This window comes from Drosophila gunungcola (genome assembly GCF_025200985.1).
Source record: "Drosophila gunungcola strain Sukarami chromosome 2R unlocalized genomic scaffold, Dgunungcola_SK_2 000004F, whole genome shotgun sequence".
NCBI classification, from domain to species: Eukaryota; Metazoa; Arthropoda; class Insecta; order Diptera; family Drosophilidae; genus Drosophila; species Drosophila gunungcola.
This window is the reverse complement of record NW_026453167.1, coordinates 4039504-4059367: the sequence shown is the minus strand read 5'-3', so window position 1 is coordinate 4059367 and position 19864 is coordinate 4039504. Positions and strand designations below refer to the sequence as shown.

Here is a 19864-nt window from a genome sequence, read left to right as displayed (position 1 = left end):
GATTTGCAGCTCAATTATTAGATAGTTATTTTATATATTTTTATTATTTCTATGGGAGCTATATGCTATAGACGTCCGATTTTGATAAAATTTATACCATAATTCTGAAATAATTAAACATTGCTATATGTCGAAGAACTAAACAAAAAAAAAATTAAAAAACAGAAAAGTTATAATTTTTTTTCATTTATTTTTCCGATTGTTCCTATGGGAGCTATATGCTATAGTCGTCCGATTTTGATAAAATTTAAACCATAATTCTGAAATATTAAACCATTACTAAATGTCGAAGAACTAAAAAAAAAATTAAAAAACAGCAAAGTTATAATTTTTTTTCATTTATTTTTCCGATTGTTCTTATGGGAGCTATATGCTATAGTCGTCCGATCCGGCTCGTTCCGACTTATATACTACCTGCAATAGAAAGACAACTTTTGGGAAAGTTTCATGCAGATAGCTTAAAAACTGAGAGACTAGTTTGCATATAAACGGACGGACGGACGGACAGACGGACAGACGGACGGACAGACAGACATGGCTAGATCGACTCTACTAGTGATGCTGATCAAGAATATATATACTTTATAGGGTCGGAAACGTCTCCTTCACTGCGTTGCAAACTTCTGACTGAAATTTTAATACCCTCTGCAAGGGTATAAAAATAATTCATATTATAAAATTATATATATTTTAATAAAATTAGTCATATTTAGTATTAAGAAACATCACAATTAAATTCAATAACTATTTTTATGTAAAAATATATTAGTTTATTTAAATTGATTATTTTTAAACTTCAAGTTTCTGGCTGAAATCTTACCTTTTCCTTGAAAATAAATATACCATTTTTTCGACGTGGCTTTGTTTCGTTTTCGTTTTCATTTTTATTCATTCTTCGTTGTTTTAATACTCTATTATAATACAAGAATAAGTTCTAAACAATCTGTTTTGAGGCTTATGATATCCTTATTTCGTTTTTACAATTTACACATTAATAAAGTCTTTTACGTCGCCATGTAAAGTTGCCCTTACAACGTCATTAAAATTACGATTAATTAAAAAGTTTAATAAATATATACAACAAATGGCAATATGGCTGGTACAGCACACATGGGACTTTCGTACAAATTAGTTGTAGGCTACAAATTACAAGGCACACGACTTGTGCCACTAGAAAGTGAAACCAACAAGAACATTAAATGCTTTGAGGTTTGCAAGTTGCACGTACTTTTCGTAGATCGCTTTTCGTTTTAAGCTGCTTTTTTAAATGCTTGAGAACACACTCAGTGGGTAGGTAGTCTTCCCGTTGTGAAAATAGGATTTAGTAACTGGTCCATCCATTTAGAATGTGATGTGTATACGGCTAGGGAACATCTTGTCCCGAGCTAGTTATTGGCCCCACTGTTGAGGTTTTCCGCCTCCGGTTCGACGGGGTTCTGCTGAACCAACCTGTCCAGCTCCTCCTTCTTGGCGCGATTGAAGAAGCCAAACTAAGGATAGTTAATAGAATCAAGTCAGAATTTAGTTATTCATTCAAATTACGCAAGAACATACCTTGTACAGAGTATAGCTTATAGCGGCGAGCAGCAGCAGGCCACCGATCACGGACAAAATGATGATCCAGATGGGCAGTCCAGCCTCCAGATGCTTGGATATGATGTTCGGCTCGATCCTCTGGTTGATCAGAAACGAGTTGGACGTGGGATCGCCCTTCTTGAGCAGCTTCAGGTCGGTGAGGATGACAAAGTACTCCCAGGGGTCCATCAGAATGGCATTCACCTGGTTCAGATCCACCTTGTAGCGCATGTTCAGGTTAATGGACTTCTCCGGCCTAAAGTGGACGCGCATTTCGGCCCTCACGCAGATGGTCATCTCGGGATCGCGACAATTGAACACGATGGTGCGATTCACCGGCAGCTTGTCCTTGAAGTCATCGCTCAGCAGATCGTGGGCCTTGACATTCGAGATGCGAGCATACTGCTCCCGGTGGGCGGTCAAGGCCTTGAGATCGCGACGCCGGCGGGACATGGAGGCGGTGGAAACCGTGTCGGTGTCGAGCACCTGCATCGTCTGGTGCACATGTCCACTGGTGTGGATGTCGTAGCCCTGTCCATTTTGGGTGATCACAGTGCGCTCCAAGCCTCCGCTCAGCGTGGTGGTGGTGGCCACCTCAAGGGGCTCCACAATCAGCAGGGTATTGTTCTGGTCGTACAGATCCACGCCCAGCAGCTGGGAATCGTAGGAGGCCTGCATCTTCAGGCTGGTTATGTTTATGATGGGTATCACTTCAGTCTGGCCAGCCACCTTGTAGGCAATGGGTATGTAGAAGGACACGGTCAACTGCTCGATGACACTGGGCCCGTTGCTCTTGATCTCGTAGTTGTTGATGATCTCCGCCGAGTTGCTGTAGTGCTCCAAATCGATTTGATCGTTTGTCTGGCCCCTGAAAGTCAATGAGGAATTGATATGTTAAGAGAAAACTTCTATAAAATTTATATATATATAATCCTACCCGCTGGCATCGATTTCGGTGTACTCCCGCAGGCCAATCACGTTGGTCTGTCTGTTGTCCGTGGGATTCTTCTCGTAGCCCGTGCTGAATACCTCCGCATGGATGATCAGCGACTGTCCGCTGAGTTGGCTCACATCGAAGCTGATGGTCACGGAGTCACTGTCACCCTTGGCCAGTGGTCGTCCTCGGTTCAGATCGCAGACCATTACTGCATCGGCCACCTTGCAATTTCCGGGAACCTGAGCGAAGGCCAAACGCGAGGTGCTGGTCACGTTGAACTGAGGCAGATAGGCGGTCTCTCCGTTGTTGGTGATCTCGTAATTCAGACGCAGGGTATCGGCACTGCCCAAAATATAAGTGGGGCTGTGGACAAATAAAACAAGATGGCATTAGTCATCACACTGATATAAAAAGAAAGTGTTTACTCATTTAACAAAATCAAACGAAACAAGGGAGATCGCTTTAGTTGAGTGGCCCCTTAGACATTCACTGCTCTGAAAATATTTTCTAACATTGAGGAGCTACCATATATGTCCTAAGAGTTCATGAGGCAGTATGATGAGTAATCATTCGGCATTAGGGAAAATTGGTGTAGTCGATGATATTGAGCTTCACCAACATCAAGAAGAGAATAGATAAGGTTTTGATAGATAAGGCTTTGCTGAGGAAACCGACTTAGTGGAAGCTAGTTGCAGCTAGCAATCGAGCAGTTAAAAACATATTAAAAAGAGACTTTTGAAGACTAAAAAAAGAGGGTAATGTTAGTTTTTTTCCCTAACATTTGTTTTCAACCTTTAAAACATCTATACTCACTTCACATCCTTGCTCCTCAACTGCAGATCGGCGGTGCAAACAGCGGTGGCACAGCCCGTGCTGAATATGATCTTCTCGGTATAAACCTTTGGCTCCGCCGGATCAACAGCCACGCAGGTTTCGCAGAACACTGTTGAAAATGAGGACATTAGTCACTTAGTTCGGTTAAATCTAAAGCCTAAAGCTTCACCCTCCGAGTCGGGTATCTTCTTGGTCAGTTCGTAGTGCATCTCCAGGTCGATGGGCGTGAAAATGTCCTTCTCGCTGTAGCGCACCTGTGCCTCGTACACCCGGCACTGTTCGCCCAGGCCCGCATTCGCCCTAAAGCTCATCTCGTTGGTCTGCGACTGGGCGAACTTAACCCGCTTCAACTGCGTGTCGATGGCGATCCGGATGTCCAGCTCCTGCTGCTGCACCTCCGTGGCCCTGGCAGTGGTGCTCAGCCGGTAGCAGGCGGTGATCTTCACCTTGTCCTGCTCCGGTTTAATCTCCCGCGATTCCGACTTCACGGTGGCATGTATTTTAACGACGGGATAGGCGCGATACAGGTACACGGCCTCAGCATTGGGGGCACCGATGGCGAAGTCATTGAATCCGTTACCATCTATGTCCGATCCGCGGGAGAGACCATGTCCAAACATGTGTGATCCGTACTTGGAAGCCTGCTGGGCAGGAGCATCCAGTCGCTGACTTGGCTGATCCCGCAATCCCAGTTCACCGCCCAGGTAGATGAACACCGATCCGTTTCCGGCAAAGGGAGCTCCCACGGCCACGTCTTTAGAAAGCATTATTATTAATATAAAATAAGGTACATATGTAAAGTGGGAAGAGTATACCCACCATTATAGCCATCGTGATTGATGTCGCCCAGGCGAGCAAGTGTAGTTCCGAAATGCGCTCTAGTGCCCACTGGCGAACGTAAAATCTTCCGTTCAAAGTTGAACTGCAATGATAGGAGAGTGTTAGTCAGCTTTGTGTTTTAGGAATAGCCTACCAATAGTTATGGCAATTCATTACTCACAAAGCCCTTGTTGATGAACACATAGATGGCACCATTGTCGTAGGAATCCTCCAGAGCGTGGAAGGGAGCTGATACGATGACATCCGTCTTGCCGTCGCCATTGAGATCCTCCGCCAGAACGGAGTAGCCAAAGTACTCGCCAAACTGTTCGCCCCGGAAGACGTGGAACTTGTGGATGCTCTTTCCCCGCACATCGAAGATGTAGGCCTCGCCGGACTGCTTGTTGGCCTGCGGAGCGGTGGCCACGTAGAGCAGGGTTTTCGGGTTGGAGCTGTCAAAGTAGCCGGAGCTCACGGCATAGCCGAAGTACGAGTCATCCTCCTGCTTCCAAAGCAGTGGCTTGGGGATCTCGGGGGCATAGTGCTCCGGTATATACTCGTTGGTGTCCACATCACGGATGGCGCGGTGGTGGAGCGCCTTGCTCGTGTCACGTCTGCTGGCGGTGGGATTCTCCACGGGATCCACTTGCCGATAGAGGACCACCGATCCCTTCCACGTATTGATGCCGGGGGCTCCGATCAGGAACTTGGAGTTGTCGTCCGCCACATGGGCACTCAGACCCATTTCGCCCATGATGTAGTTGAAGCTGGCCTTGACGCCGTCGTCCTCCTCGATCACCTGCAGTGCCTTCAGGCGCAGTGGCGAGATGCGGGTCACGTGCCCCGGAGTGCTGGCCAGTGTGTTGTTGACCCAGTAGCACACGCCGTGCAGGTGGTAGTCCCTGGGACTGGTAGCGTACAATCGGGGGGCACAGACGAGCAGCTTGTCCGTGTCGCGGGTGCCGCCGTCCATCGATCCGCCCAGCCACTGGAAGTCCTTGCGCATCGAGTCCCAGGTGTACTCGTTGTACGGCGCATCGACATCTCCTCGGGAGTCCAAGACATACGGACTGCAGGCTCCGTTCGTCAGGGAGCACCGGTAGATGGCCCCGGTCTCGTTGATGTTGCGCTGCGATTCTAAAGTGGATTGCGCCCGAGGAGCTCCCACTATGATACTGCAAAAACAGATAGATGCGAAAGATGTGGCTTTATTTTATGTTTATTATAATTGCTATCATTACTCGTAGTAAAAAACTATGTAATATATTTTTAAAATACCAATTGACCCTAATTAAGCAGTTATTTATTTATTTTTCATAATTCTGTGCCAGTTTGCATGACTTTTGGATTAGTTTTTATATTAATAATCGATCAACTTATGAATCTTTCTTTAGGTTTATCCAATGTGTTCCTTCAACTCTGTGCCAGTTAAGATAAGTTATTATTTTAAGATTTAATGAACCTTTTATTGTTTTTTGTAAAAAAATCCATAAACAAAAACAGTTACGATATATCGTACACATATATTTCCAATACTCTTAATATTTTGTTGTGATTTTAATTTATGTTGTTTTGCTTAAGAGTATTTTGGAAGTGCAAACATAATGTTATAAACACCTGCACTTCCTGTAAATAAAAATGTATCAAACATACTTATTTAAAACAGTGTACTCAACACTTTAAAAAACTCATTTACAAACAAAACTCTTGACAGCATTCTTTTAGTATTTGCAAACAAATAAATGTGAAATGGCACCTCGAGATAAGTATTTCGGCAAGGGCTACCACATTTTATGCATATTAGTTTTCAAAGTAGAGTATGTATATATACGCCTTTACCTGGCAAGCATGAAAATATATGGGATAATGTTACGCTCCCTTTATTCGTATTAGTCAGACAATAAAGCCAATTTACTGAGTATGTCTCATCTATTAGTCGACTTTTTCGCTGAACTCAAAGACAGTCAGTCAGTCGGTAAAGTGGCTTGACAATGGAAATTCGATAAGACATTTAGAAGGGGGGACCAATCAACCTGGATTCGTAATCAATTTGCAACATACTTGTATGTAGCTCCCGGGCAAGAATACTATGTGTATTTGGAGGGCGGCTTATCAACGGTGCGGCCGCCTTAGCGGAATTTCACTGTTTCAGCGGCAATCTTATCGTAAATCGTTAAAAACTAAACGAAACTGGCAACGTTGGCTGATAACAAATTGGCATTGACAAATCTAAACGTTATAGAAATGAACGAACTCCGCCCTAAATAGCTGACTTATTGAGCCAACAAAGGTTCGGACGTGCAGCGTTGCAAATATTTGCATAACTTCCAGTTTGGAACCGCGACTGAGCTTGATATCTTCATAAAAATATGTTTGCACTTATATGTGTATAACATATAATATATGTACTTGACTACACCTCTTTGCTATGTGTAGATAATTGATATTAAGAGTATGACTTCATCGTTTGCACAAGGCATTAAGTGTACGGAATTTGTTTCTTTGACACTGGACTTGCTTTTTTTTCAAAAAAGTTCATTCAGTTTTACAGCTACTATTCGATTGGCGTTGGCCGGCGTGATTCATCGCTCACAACCTGTTTAGCCCCCGATTTTTTGGAGTGTGGAGTGGGTAAAGTGAAGATGCGGAAGCTTACCCATTGGGTCGCAGGCTCATGGTGAATCCGAAATATGACGCACGCACTTTGGGCAGAGTGGTGGCGAACTGGGGATCCGCTATCTGCCTGTTGGGTCGTGGCGAAAGATTAAAGCCATTGCAGTGGCTGGCCAAGCCAAACAGCACCACCAGCACCACCCAGAATTCGCGACCTTGCTGCCGCGCCATTAATATTTATGCAGTTTTACAGCAGAGGCAGAGCTTTCTTTTTCTGTGTAGACCACGATTATTTAACTGGCTAACACGGTGAGCCACGCGATCGACGCCTGTATTATCTTAACTTCGGAATATATTATCACTTTCGTTTTATTAACTCCAACCGCAACTACTCCACCGACCGAAATGGATTGCAAACCGTTCCGATTGAGGGTTTGTAAGCTACTAAATGAGTAATACTATTGGAAAGACCCATCGACCAGCACTTTACCACTCGGCAGCGGTGACGAGAGAGCCAACGACACACGATCGTGCGTCTCCCGATAGCCGAAAGCTGCGAGAGAGCCGCTCTGTTTTGGCCTGGCTTACTCACTTTACCGTTGGCACTCTCGTGGGAGTGCCGTGAATACCATCTTCAAAACGCTTGTCTTGCCGTTTTCCGTTTTCGGACTTATCATGGGTACTACTTTGAGATATAAGAAAATCAAAGTGTTTGTTTTTTTAAGCAGCCACCAGGACTGACTCATATCTGAACCCAACGATAATACTAGATCTAGTCAACAATAACAAAAGCCTAAATTTGCTGACATCCTGAATTTACCGAATCGAATACAGAACAAAAACCAAGATCAATTTTATTTTGTTTATAATATAGTATATTTTAAATGTACAAGAAGGCAAAATTCAACATGTAAGCATGCTAGGCAAAAATATTCTGGATACCAAAGTGTCTCAGGGGAAAAATGTTTATTTATTGGGCAAAGAGCTTGTTGATAAAAACAATTTATTGTCCTCATGATAAGCTTAAAGTAGGTTTTAAGCTGAGAAGTCTTATGGAACCTGTCAGCCTTGGAACTTAGCTTATCATAAAAACCAGAAATCGGGCCTTAAGTGCAATTTTTTTTTACCAGGTCCTAACACATTTGTTTTTTTTTTAGACTACCGGAAGTCAGTGTCTTAATAATGAGAATGTTTGAAAAATGCGTGTTCTGAAAGTAATACTGCAATTATATTCTGATATAAATTTAATGGTTGTATAAAGAATCTAATTTGTATGTTCTGAAGATATCCATTTTTACCTTATCCAGCTAGGCTCTCATCATGAATTTCTCTATAGGAAATTAATCAACAATTGGTTTCATAACAGAGCAAGTGTTTTTTAATCAGTCGCTTAGGGTGACTCATGTCTCACCCAATTGATTGTAAATGAGTTTTCCGCAGTTTAAATCGAAGAGGCCTTTACAACAAATAAAAGCCATAAACATGATAGTGCATTAACCGATAAAATATTGTATATACTGAAATGGGTTTAATAAATAAATAAGAATAAAAGCTTTTTTTTTACCGGCACATACTTAAAATAAAAATGAAAAGAATATTATATTTCCAATTGCTTCATTTTGTTCGTAAGCATATTACTTTGGTTGACTTTAAAAAAACAAGAAGGAAAGCAAACTTCGGCAAGCCGAAGTTCATATACCCTTGCAGCTATTGCATTAATTAAATACTTTTGAAAACATTTAAATTATGATTTACTTGAGTATGTGCTAAAAAAAACATTGAAACTATGATGATTTGCAGCTCAATTATTAGATAGTTATTTTTATATATTTTTATTATTTTTATGGGAGCTATATGCTATAGACGTCCGATTTTGATAAAATTTATACCATAATTCTGAAATAATTAAACATCGCTATATGTCGAAGAACTCAACAAAAAATTAAAAAACAGAAAAGTTATAATTTTTTTCATTTATTTTTCCGATTGTTCCTATGGGAGCTATATGCTATAGTCGTCCGATTTTGATGAAATTAAAACCGTAATTCTGAAATATTAAACCATTACTATATCTCGAAGAACTAAACAAAAAACTAAAAAACAGCAAAGTTATAATTTTTTCATTTATTTTTCCGATTGTTCCTATGGGAGCTATATGCTATAGTCGTCCGATTTTGATGAAATTTAAACCGTAAATCGGAAATATTTTACCATTACTATATGTCGAAGAACTAAACAAAAAATTAAAAAACAGCAAAGTTATAATTTTTTTTCATTTATTTTTCCGATTGTTCCTATGGGAGCTATATGCTATAGTCGTCCGATCCGGCTCGTTCCGACTTATATACTACCTGCAATAGAAAGACAACTTTTGGGAAAGTTTCATGCAGATAGCTTTAAAACTGAGAGACTAGTTTGCATATAAACGGACGGACAGACGGACAGACGGACGGACAGACGGACAGACAGACGGACATGGCTAGATCGACTCTACTAGTGATGCTGATCAAGAATATATATACTTTATAGGGTCGGAAACTTCTCCTTCACTGCGTTGCAAACTTCTGACTGAAATTATAATACCCTCTGCAAGGGTATAAAAATAGCATCAAATGATTCTCAAGCATCACTGTGACCTCCGCTAGCTTGTTGATTTACTTTTTATTGTTCGTACAACTATGCACATCTATATACAAGTTTGCCCCGGAACGAATCTCTGGCTTAGTCAGTTTGGTGACTCACAACGCCTGCATTTCAGTCGTAACTTTATACGCAAGACGGCGCGAAACAAATAGTTTGAGCTTGATTGCATGCGTGAAAAAACGTCAATAAATAAAAAATAATGTCAACAGATTGAGTTAGGCCAGTAACAAGCACACGTCACTTTTGCTACCTGATCCACAATTTTTGTATGCCAAAAGTAAAACAAAGTGGTGGTATAGTGAGTCCGTAAACAGTCAGCAAACATTTGTTTTCACTTTGATGGCGGCAAAGAAATGCAGAAAATTCGGCATGTCTGAGTGGTAAAATAAGTGAACAAAAGTTGTCGCTTACTTATTTCCCCAAGACATGAGTCATGACCACGTAAACCGTAAAACGTACACGCATATGACCCCCAACTCCACTTTTCTCTTGGCCTTAGTGCATAAAAACAGCCGGGTTCACATTAGTGGAACAAAAGATGCACCTCATAAAATTTCAAATTATATTTTACCTTCTCCATTTATATATTTAAGGACTAGTTTATTACTTGTAATCCCCTAAATTCTTATAAGATCTTAATTATTGATTGTTTATTCCAAAGAAATCAAGGCGATTGAGAAGTTATTGAATCAAACAATTTAAATTTGTTTTTGAAAATGGAATAAAATTGAATTCAAAAATATTATTCTGTGTTTTAATGTAAGTTCTTTATCAGAAGACGTGCGAGGCGGTGGCGCTTTGTTTAAAACTGTTTACTGTTTATGTGAGCGGACAATAAGCCATGATGCGGACCACACAAATCTCCCGCGCCATCTCCATCAGCCAAAGAAAATACAAATAAGACAACAAAAACAAAAAAAAACAAAGAAGCGCTGCAGCTTGCGGTCATCAAATGTTAAGAACAAAAGCAACCATGCTGCAGCGTTTTCCGTTGTGGAGTCTTCACATATTTTTCTCCGTTTTCGGAATTCGGTTTAATGACCCAGAGTAAGGCGACTAAAAATATTTGTGTGTGGTGTCAGCTGGTCGAGGGGGAGTGCTGGCGAGGATCGGGATGAGGGGGCGTGTGGTGCAGACGCCATCGCCACCAAATCGGATTGGAAACACTTGTGACTCATTTCGCCAGAATGCAAGAGGTATTGGGCAACAGTGAGCAGTGGAGTGCACTCTTCTTTACATTTATTTCGATTTCAGCACATACAACGGCCTGCTGCCATAAACAAACCCTCTAATTTTTTGTTTGTTTCAGCCAACTTCAATTGATGGGAAATAAATTACAGCTTGACGTGATTTTACGCGCAATTTCCGTACATAATTAGCCGCACTTCGTAATGGCCAAGAGTCATGGGTATTTTTTGGCTTTAAAGTGCTGGTAATAAAAAATGAGCAGAGGGGGGTACTGTAGAGGAAGTTCCAAATTACCCACCCAGGTTTATGGAAATAAAGTATGGTCAAGAGCTAGCTCGTTATGATCACGTACGAGTACTGCATTCTAACTAGGCTGGCTGATGGCCAGAATAAAAACAAGATATGGATGTACTCATCAGGTAGAAAAAAAACAAAAGTCTTTTATCCGAAGCTGTGGCCTGGATTTTGGCAAACATAATTTAAGTGGCAACTTTTTAGATACTCTATACTAATTTCTAAGGTAATATTAAAAAATTAATTAATATTTTGTTTTTTGCAACAAATAATAAACCATATAACTTGAGCTAGTACTTCGGGGCTCATATTTCACAAAAGTAACTCAAGCAGTGTATCTGAACCTCGATCTGGCCACTTTCTTCTTATTCAATTAACTGTGATTTGTGGCGCCATTTGAGGTGTGTGATGTCATTTCTGGGGCCCGTACTCCAAGCAAAAGTCGCCGCCATCGGGTCTACATATCTGGCCACATGATATGTAGGTCGCCCCAGCTCACTGAAAAGTGTTTCGGGTTTGTCAATTGTTCAAGACTGAGTCGCGATCTCTCAGATCTGTGGCGATTGTAATACTGCTGGCAATTGAAGTTGAAGTAGCCAGTTTTTTGTTATTTTTGGAAATTTCCGCCTGAAGTGGTATTGTTTTCGAGAGGTCTTCAAGTTGGGTTTTTTTTTTCGACACACCATTAGTTCTGTCCTGAAATTCGATCTACTTTCATACGCTGGGCATCCAATTACGAGTAGGCGAAAATAACATTTTAATTGCTAGGCAAATAGAGCGACCGAGTGTTAAGTGCCAATAAACCGCCCAATAGCTATACTAATTTTGTCAAGCTGCAACTTCTGTTGGTACCCATTTCGCAAGCTTCGGTTCGTCATTTCCGTGTGTCAGAAGTTTCAAAATATTGACAGAGGTGTTGGCTCCGAATTGAAAGCCCTTGCTTGTCTTGCGCCAAGTCAAACACTTGGTGGGTATGTTGGTTATCGGATGGAGTATCCAAGTTTCACACTCCCTACATGTATGCAAATATTGACAGCGATTCCCAGCTGGAAAATGGGCAATGGCAAGCACTCACCTGGTTTCACGAATGACTAGCGTGTATCCAAAGTAGGAGCTGCGAGTTTGGTTCATGTAGAACTTAAGATTCGTCGGGGCGTTTATCACCATGCTCGCTCGGGGCATGAAATTAAAGGCTTCGATTTGCGTGGACAGATGGGCCACGAGGGCGAGGAATATGAGGGGGAACATTTTCGATTCAACTTTCATTGGAACTCATCAAAATTAAGTTTTCGCATTCGTAATTCCACTTGAATTCACCCTCGGCCAATAAATCACAATTGCGTGAGGGAAACACACCACTAAAACAGGATCCGTTGGGTTGGCACTCACTTATTTATGATTTATTGAATTTAATTGAAGCACTCACACACTCGAGATCGTTCTCCCGAAATTATATTAATTTAATTAAGCCCAGCCGGCTTTTGGCATGCTCTCGCGAGATCTAGCTTAAAATCGGGCCAAACTTGTTTGGCTTTTGTCACTTTTGCCGGCGACAAGTTGTTGTAAACCACACGCTATAACGACTAGTGGACCATGCTATCTGCATTAATATGTAGCATATATATACACAGCATATATGGGATTTTGTTTCCGCAACACTAGTCCAAAAGCGAGGCAAGAGATCAGTGGTGCAACCGAACTTGGCACGTTTTCACTCCCCGACGACTCGAACCGAAATGAAATGAATTCAAGTGCTGCAGCAGACTTGGACAGCGACAGCCGTCGAATCCGCTGCCCGGTGTGTCCACCCCACACGATGGTCGAAAAAGAAATTCTGACCTGTGACGAAAACCTCAACACATATATCACTGCGTGTTGGCCTGCGAACACACAATAAAGCATGTTCGACTGTGAAGAATTAATATATGCATATTCCTTACGTTTGACACTTTACATTTTTATTTTATTTTTGTTAATTGATAAGTTGAATTAAATATTTTGTATTCATGTTGATTAATTAATTAATTATTGTAATTTCTTTCGATTGTTGTAGTGCTACAGAGAATTATATAGAAAACAGTTTGAGCCTAAGACCAATATTTGTTGTTCACTTATGTTAGTTCCCTTTTATTGTTTTAATATATTCTTGATATATTAAATAACTATTTTTTCAAATAGATGTAATTTTTAAAACTTGAGAATACAAAATTTAACTAGTATTGAATAGATGTTTAAACCTGTTTTACCAGTTTGGGAAAGATTCTATGTATAAGTTTCGAGCGCCGAAAAAAAACAACTGATTTAAAGGTGGTGATGTAGTCATCATTTCAATTTATTCTTGTTAAAAAGTTAACGATTGTATAACATGACTAATCTAAAACATGTGTGAATCTTACAATGTTACTACATTGTTATATATAAGGATACGTTTTAAGTACAACCTCAATCCGCTTTTGACATTTTCGGGTGGTGGCTCTCCTTGTTCGAAACGCCACTTGCATTTACACTCCCCCTACGCGATTGCCGCACACATTGGGACGCACATACATAAATAAGTGCACGCCCAAGTGCGAGGGCCTGTGTAAAAAAAAAATAAAAGAAAGAACACATCGAGCACCGTCGCCTTCTCGCTGCCTGTCACCATGGAGTTCCAACAGGGAGCCGTATTTTATTATGAATACTTATTGAAGGAGCCCCTGCTTATTTGTTCCTCATCATCTCTTATATTTCGTTATAATTAATATTTACAATGGGCTTTATGCAGGCCATCCAGGACTAGCACAGTAAAAAAGAGCTAATTGATCTTGATATTCCAAGACAACTTAAAGTTTAAATACAATGGCATATCTAGTAAGAATGTTTTCCAACTAGAACATTTGTTTATCACATCAAAAGTAGGACTAGTAAAGACCTTTGAGTTGTAGATTACAGCTGCATATTTTATCTCCTCCATTGGAAGCTAAAGAATGAACAATTAATGTAAGCCAATAGGCATTCTTCGCTAATATACACATTTTATGCCAAATCTAGAGATATAATCTAAAGATAACCCATCTGATTCAAAAAGTATATAACTATTTTTTATAAATTGTATTGCATTTCTCTACATTGTTTTGTACTGACGAATCATCAACTTTGAAATGATCTCTACATTTTTCTCTGAGTGATCACATTTTGGGATGTGGATGAGTGCAAATGGAAGCGGAGAGCATATGGCGGACATAAAGGATGCCGATCACGATTGCCGGACGAGTAGCCACCCGAATTGAGCGGCTCACGGGTGGCTCTATACGCTGTCATTGAACTTGGCCACAGTTCCTTGTTTATACAGCAATCAAACTGCTTATCAGCTCTAGGGCACATATAATATTTGCCTGGCATACGAGTTGCTGCGCTATCCACCCAACATTGGGGTAGGTTGAATGTTGAATTTGGATGGTGACCACAAATTATTAACTTTACGATACGGTGACATGAAATTGAGCCCAGCACGCGGGGGTTCAGCGGTTCAGTGGGTTCAATTAGATCAGCAGGGGAGAACTTCAGTTGACGTTGCCCTGATAAGCTGGAAAACTGCGCTTAGATCGCCCAGTGTTTGTGCGTCCAAGTAATTGATTTCCAACGCAGTCCAACCATTCCGCTTATCAAGACAATGTACAACAATAAAAACTAATAAAACGAAAGTGGGGTCTGAGGTCTGGTAAAGTTGGACCGATAAGAACAGCCGTAGAAGCAGCAGCAGCAGCAGCAGATTACCCCCATAAAAGTCAATTCACAAGTCGTCGAACGCTCCTATTTCGATTCATAAATAAAATTCTTGTTAAAAGTTTTAAAATCGAATGCTTGGCGTGGCCCTAAGTAAACACAAGAAGTTCAAAAGGGCAGCTAATTCGGCTTTCAAATGCGGCGTGGCAAGTGTTTTTGGGCCATGCCGCCACTGAAATGCACTATTAAATGCTCGCCAGGCGATTTGACAGCAATTATGTGTTGCTGCCCGACGGCAACATGAGTGCACGCCAGCAACGGCAACGATTGCAGCGCCCCAACAGCAACAACACGTCACCTGCTGGTGGGCGGCTTGGGGCGGGGGGCGGAGAGGCCACGCCCCCTTAACAGCCACATAATTGAAGTTCATGACCCAGCCCCCCAACCCCAGTACCTCCTCCGCAATCGGGGGCAGCAGCTATTTCTGGATCACATCCCATTCTCCAGATGTACGAGCATGCAGCGCACAAAAACAGGGTGCAAATTGAACTGTTCGAATCGGTCTTATGAGCCTATGAAATGGTTGAAATGGGGGAGCTGCCCTTGAAATGGATCGCTCCCAGCTACAATCTGTCGCTACACTTGGCGGAAGTTTCAGCGCTTCAACTTGTCACAATTGCATTGTGAGCGGCGGGCATTTATCAGCACATTGTGATTAAATAGTTGAACGGGAGACGCAGCGACATGCATCTCTCAAATCGACAATAACACAGCCGTGGCGGTGTGAGCTGCACTAAGGAAAAAAGTTTTCAAGCAAAATTAAATCAAAATATGCTGCTGTCCTTAAATCATAATAGAGAAATCAATTCTTAATAATAAATAATTTTAAAGAAATAATTAGAAACTTTTATGATCTTGTTTTACAGGCAATTAAAGATGAGAATATGTCCTGAACTTATTATTTAACTAATGTTTCATGTTTTCAACTGAAGGAGCTTTAACTTTAAGTATCTTGACACTCACCATAACTATAAAATGTCTAGCATTTAAAATTTGTAAAACCATAAAAATCCATGACAATTTGTATTATTTTTCCGTGTGTTTTTGTAAGTATGCAATGTACTTATACGTATATTAACCGAATCGGCGACGTGAGCTTGAGTTGCAGAGCTGCGGCGCCTTATTTGGACATTCTGAAGGCATAAATGTCAAAAGGAAGTGTAAAGAAAAAAAAACTGAACACGTCCGTGAATCAATGCAGGTGTTCGCCTTCCTATGACGTCACCAAAATATTAATAATATGATAGAGGGGTTTGTTTGCCAGCCAGAAAAAAATATACCTCCATGCAGCTCAGAGAATAAAATTGTTGCATATTAGTGAGGTGAGCAATAAATCCTCAAGGAATAGCAAGGATTTTGTAGGCCAGCGAGACAGAGTCGTAAAACTAATGAGCAACCAACAACCCTTTGAGTTTCGAGCGCCGGCGACAGGTTGCGCTCATTAAAAAAGGCCAGTTCGTAATTGATCTACTGGCCCAAATATCGGAGGCCGAATGAGTGTCAGACGACGCCCACATAATGCCACCTTTCATGCGAAAAATCGGCCATAAGACATGAAACACTTTCACTGCGATAGTGTCGTAAAACAATGAATGAACACAAAATATCATTTCACTCTCCTTCCGGCTGTGATCTCGGTACTCTGTCTCCAATGCTTCTTGAACTCGAAATAAATGCCGAACTCTCGAAATATATGTCAAGTGTGTAACGCGAGATGTGGGACCGCAATTTACCATCAGGGAGTAACCGAACGACATGTAATTGATACGCTAAACGTCAGCTTAAGCCGTTTTGATCGTTTATTTTTTTTTTTTTTAATTTTTTGGCTCAGGGTTAGCTGAAAGGCAATCTCGTGTTTCGAATCCCACAATGTCACTGCAAATGAGCCATTTCGATCCGTAAGATCGGCAGTTGTAATTGTCATCTTTAGTGTCGCCATCGGCACTCGTTCGTTGCGCCTGGCACGTTGTCGTCATAAAACAATCAGACTATCTGTTAAATGCTCCTTACACATCACATAAAAACAGCGAGTGCCTGTCGTCGCCTGCCCAGAACAGCCATCAAAATTAAAATTCAAATCATGACCGGCTAAGAACGTGATTAGCTGCGGTCGCAGCTGCCGTTTGGATTTTTTTCGGATTTATGAATGCAAAGCCACTGCACACATCTCAAACTCCCAACAAAGGCTTACTTCTTCGTTTATGGTTTTTTACATAATTAGGCTTAAAAGTCTGGGGAACGTATGCATACCTAAATATACCTACGTCTGTATATATACAATTGTTTGAATGCCATTATACACTTGATTGGCGTCTTAAGGACAGATTAAAGCCTAATAAGAGGTAATTTACGTTAAAAATTTAATTTTCTTATCTTTTCCAAACATATCTGCAATGTTCCTCCATAACTAATTAGCAAGTTTTTTCTTCACTTATCAGCATACTTACAAGACACTTTTATAAAGCAACTTATTATAAATTTTTATCAGGGTATGTCCAAATAACTTGATAAAAAAACGTTATATTTTTTAGAATGTTATCATTTAATTTCTAGCTTGGTTAAGAATATATTGGAAATTTTACTTTAAATGTTCCAGGTTATACAGATCGACTATAAGAAAACCAATACTAAAATAACAGTTTGTTCTTCAAACATTTGTTTTTTTTTTTTACCTAACTCGAAACTAAAATATATGAATTAATATTATTTAAATTTAATTTAGGCTTAAACTGCCTATAGACAGTTAAGCATAGCGTTACCAGATGGAAAAGAAAGTGTTTATTGCATCAGAGCTAGAGGTCGCCACTGTAGCATATACTCAGAGGTAGAGGTCGCCACTGTACCAACAAAATGTAGATACTGAAAAATACTATAACCAGCTTTTCGATAGTGAGTGAGCCGTATCTGTTATCGGAATTTTAAAACAAAGCGGTTTATCATGTTTTCAAATTTGTTATCTTTTGTTTACTTTATTGATTTTTAAACAATTTTTTTCCAATTTTATTTTTTATTGTTAATATATTATATGTATTTGAAGAAGTTTTAAGAATGTTTTTTTGTACATAATCGCTGGATGTTCAAAAATATTCGTGTTGACTTTATTTGCTAATCAGTAAAACATACTTTTCTAAAAAAAAAAATAATTACTTTCAAATTTACAATTGTTTTATTTTTTTTTTTCCGACTGGCAATTTCTGAACTTGTAATAGCTTAACTGAAATAGCCTATCACTGAGTTGCCAAGGAAATGAGTCATTCGGCCATAAAACAATGCATTAAACTATTTAAGGGGCAGCACGTACTAAAAGTGAAATAAAAACGAACAGCTTTGGCGATCGGAAATGCCGCCCAGGGAAAAATCACATACTGGGAGCTAAGTTTTGGCCAAGATTCTGGGGCTCCCTTCGCTGGCCAACAAACACCAAACGCAATTAATCATGCATGGGCCAATTGTGCTAGCTGGTCAGCACTATCCATTACCAAACCGCAGCAGCAAATTCACAAGCAAGTGCGTATGAATGGAGTTCGGGAACGGAACGAAACACACAGCCGACTAACGACAGAGGATTATAAGGCGCTGTCTAGCCAATTGCAATGGCTTTACTTTGATGTAAAGTGCCGACAGCATGGCAAGCCTAAGCGGACTATTACACACAACTCCCCCACACACACATACACACTAAATATATTTGTTCATATACACCACACATGGGCTAGGGAAATCAGTCTAGACACTGGCAGACGGCTTAATACAAAGCAATTTCTTTTTGTCATCGAATATCCTTGAGGCACCGCAAATTGCCGTCACTTAAGCTGCCCCAGGCCCACCTGAGCCACGCCCCCTTGCACCACACACCGCCCAACGCCTACTGCCGCCCACTGATTGGTACTAATTATCGTGAGAAATGTCAAAGATAGCTGAACTTGGCCATATCACGCATACGCAACGTTGTGGGTTGGATTTGCATAACTGAATTCGGGGAAATGGGCTTATTTATAGCCAAATTATTTCGAAGACCATTCATTCATTTCCGCTGGCAGTTCAAATGTCATAGAAGGCGCTTTGATGTGCTTGAGACATTTGATTTATTCTGATGGGCGGAAACTAAAACAAGCGGAGGAATATGTGGTTGCCAATTTCATTCATAAAATCGAATTCTATAGCCATTGTGAGTATATGAATTTTTTTATTTTAAATGCATTTTAAAATACCTATCTGCTTAAAATATTAGGACCATGAGTTCAAAAAGGAAAGCATAATAACTCGAATTGGAATTATGTTAATTACAAAGATATAGAAATTTGTTGTCACTTAATTAGAAAACTTTTAATTGTTTTTTTTTATTTTTTTAAGTAGGTAGTTTGTAAGTATGTGGAAACAAAATTATAAGTTGACATTGATAATTTAAATCCAGTTCCAGATCTACGAGAGGAGTAAATAAGGTTTTATATTAAATCTAGACATCTTTAAAATTAAAACTAGAAGCCTAAGCCACTTATACAACAGGTATATCCTTTTGGAGTTAGTTGGTAACTTTAACTGTAAGTGTAGTAAAATATTTAAAGAAGAATATTTATAATACAACATATAACACAAAAGTAAATACTTCATACATTTTCCATAACATATATCGAAATGGAAGAAAGCTGATTAACAATTAAATATATTGTCTTATTCTTCTACTAATCTGAATTAAAATGGTAAGCTTGCTTATCTGCTATAAGACATAATATAACTTATATACTGTTGTTATCGTCAAGTAATGGTACTTTTTCTTTCGAAAAGGAATAAGTTTATGAATTGTTATTGCAACTAGGTTTTTTACTAATACTTTGGACATGGCTACATAATTTTAGGTTTAATTAAATGCGTTTTCAAACATTTCCTTTGCCATTGAAAGGGTGAATGGCATGTATCAAACAAGCGTCGCCGGTTCACTCGCCTCGAATTGTGGCGAGCAATGGCAATGTCTCATTAGATGCACTTCCAATAAATAGCCGTCGATGTGGCAGCCGCATGCATCTGTATCCATTCTGGCCATCATTAGTGGGTTAAGGTGGGCTGGTGAGCATATGGGCAGATGGGCAGGTGAGCGGGAAACGAGTGGAAAGGAAAGGCGAAGGTGGTTGCTATCAGCGAGCGGGCTTAATACGCGCCCAGCACGCCATTGCCCAATAAAACGCTCCGCGCCGTAAT

The 19864-nt window shown here is 40.3% G+C and overlaps 1 protein-coding gene across 2 annotated transcripts; it reads right to left on the bottom strand.

Annotated features, from left to right (window-relative positions):
* Positions 1–854: 854 nt before the first annotated feature.
* LOC128253775 (integrin alpha-PS3) lies at positions 855–12623 on the bottom strand. 2 transcript variants are annotated; one of them, XM_052982450.1, is made up of 8 exons: positions 11979–12623; positions 4347–5340; positions 4166–4268; positions 3516–4100; positions 3326–3455; positions 2513–2875; positions 1555–2443; positions 855–1490 (listed from the first exon to the last, which is right to left on the bottom strand). In XM_052982450.1, the coding sequence occupies exons 1-8, from the start codon at positions 12167–12169 to the stop codon at positions 1386–1388; spliced, it is 3360 nt and encodes a 1119-aa protein (XP_052838410.1). In that variant the 5' UTR covers positions 12170–12623; the 3' UTR covers positions 855–1385. The 2 variants fall into 2 exon arrangements, with proteins under 2 accessions (XP_052838410.1, XP_052838411.1); XM_052982451.1 differs by lacking the exon at positions 11979–12623 and adding an exon at positions 6822–7232.
* Positions 12624–19864: the final 7241 nt, after the last annotated feature.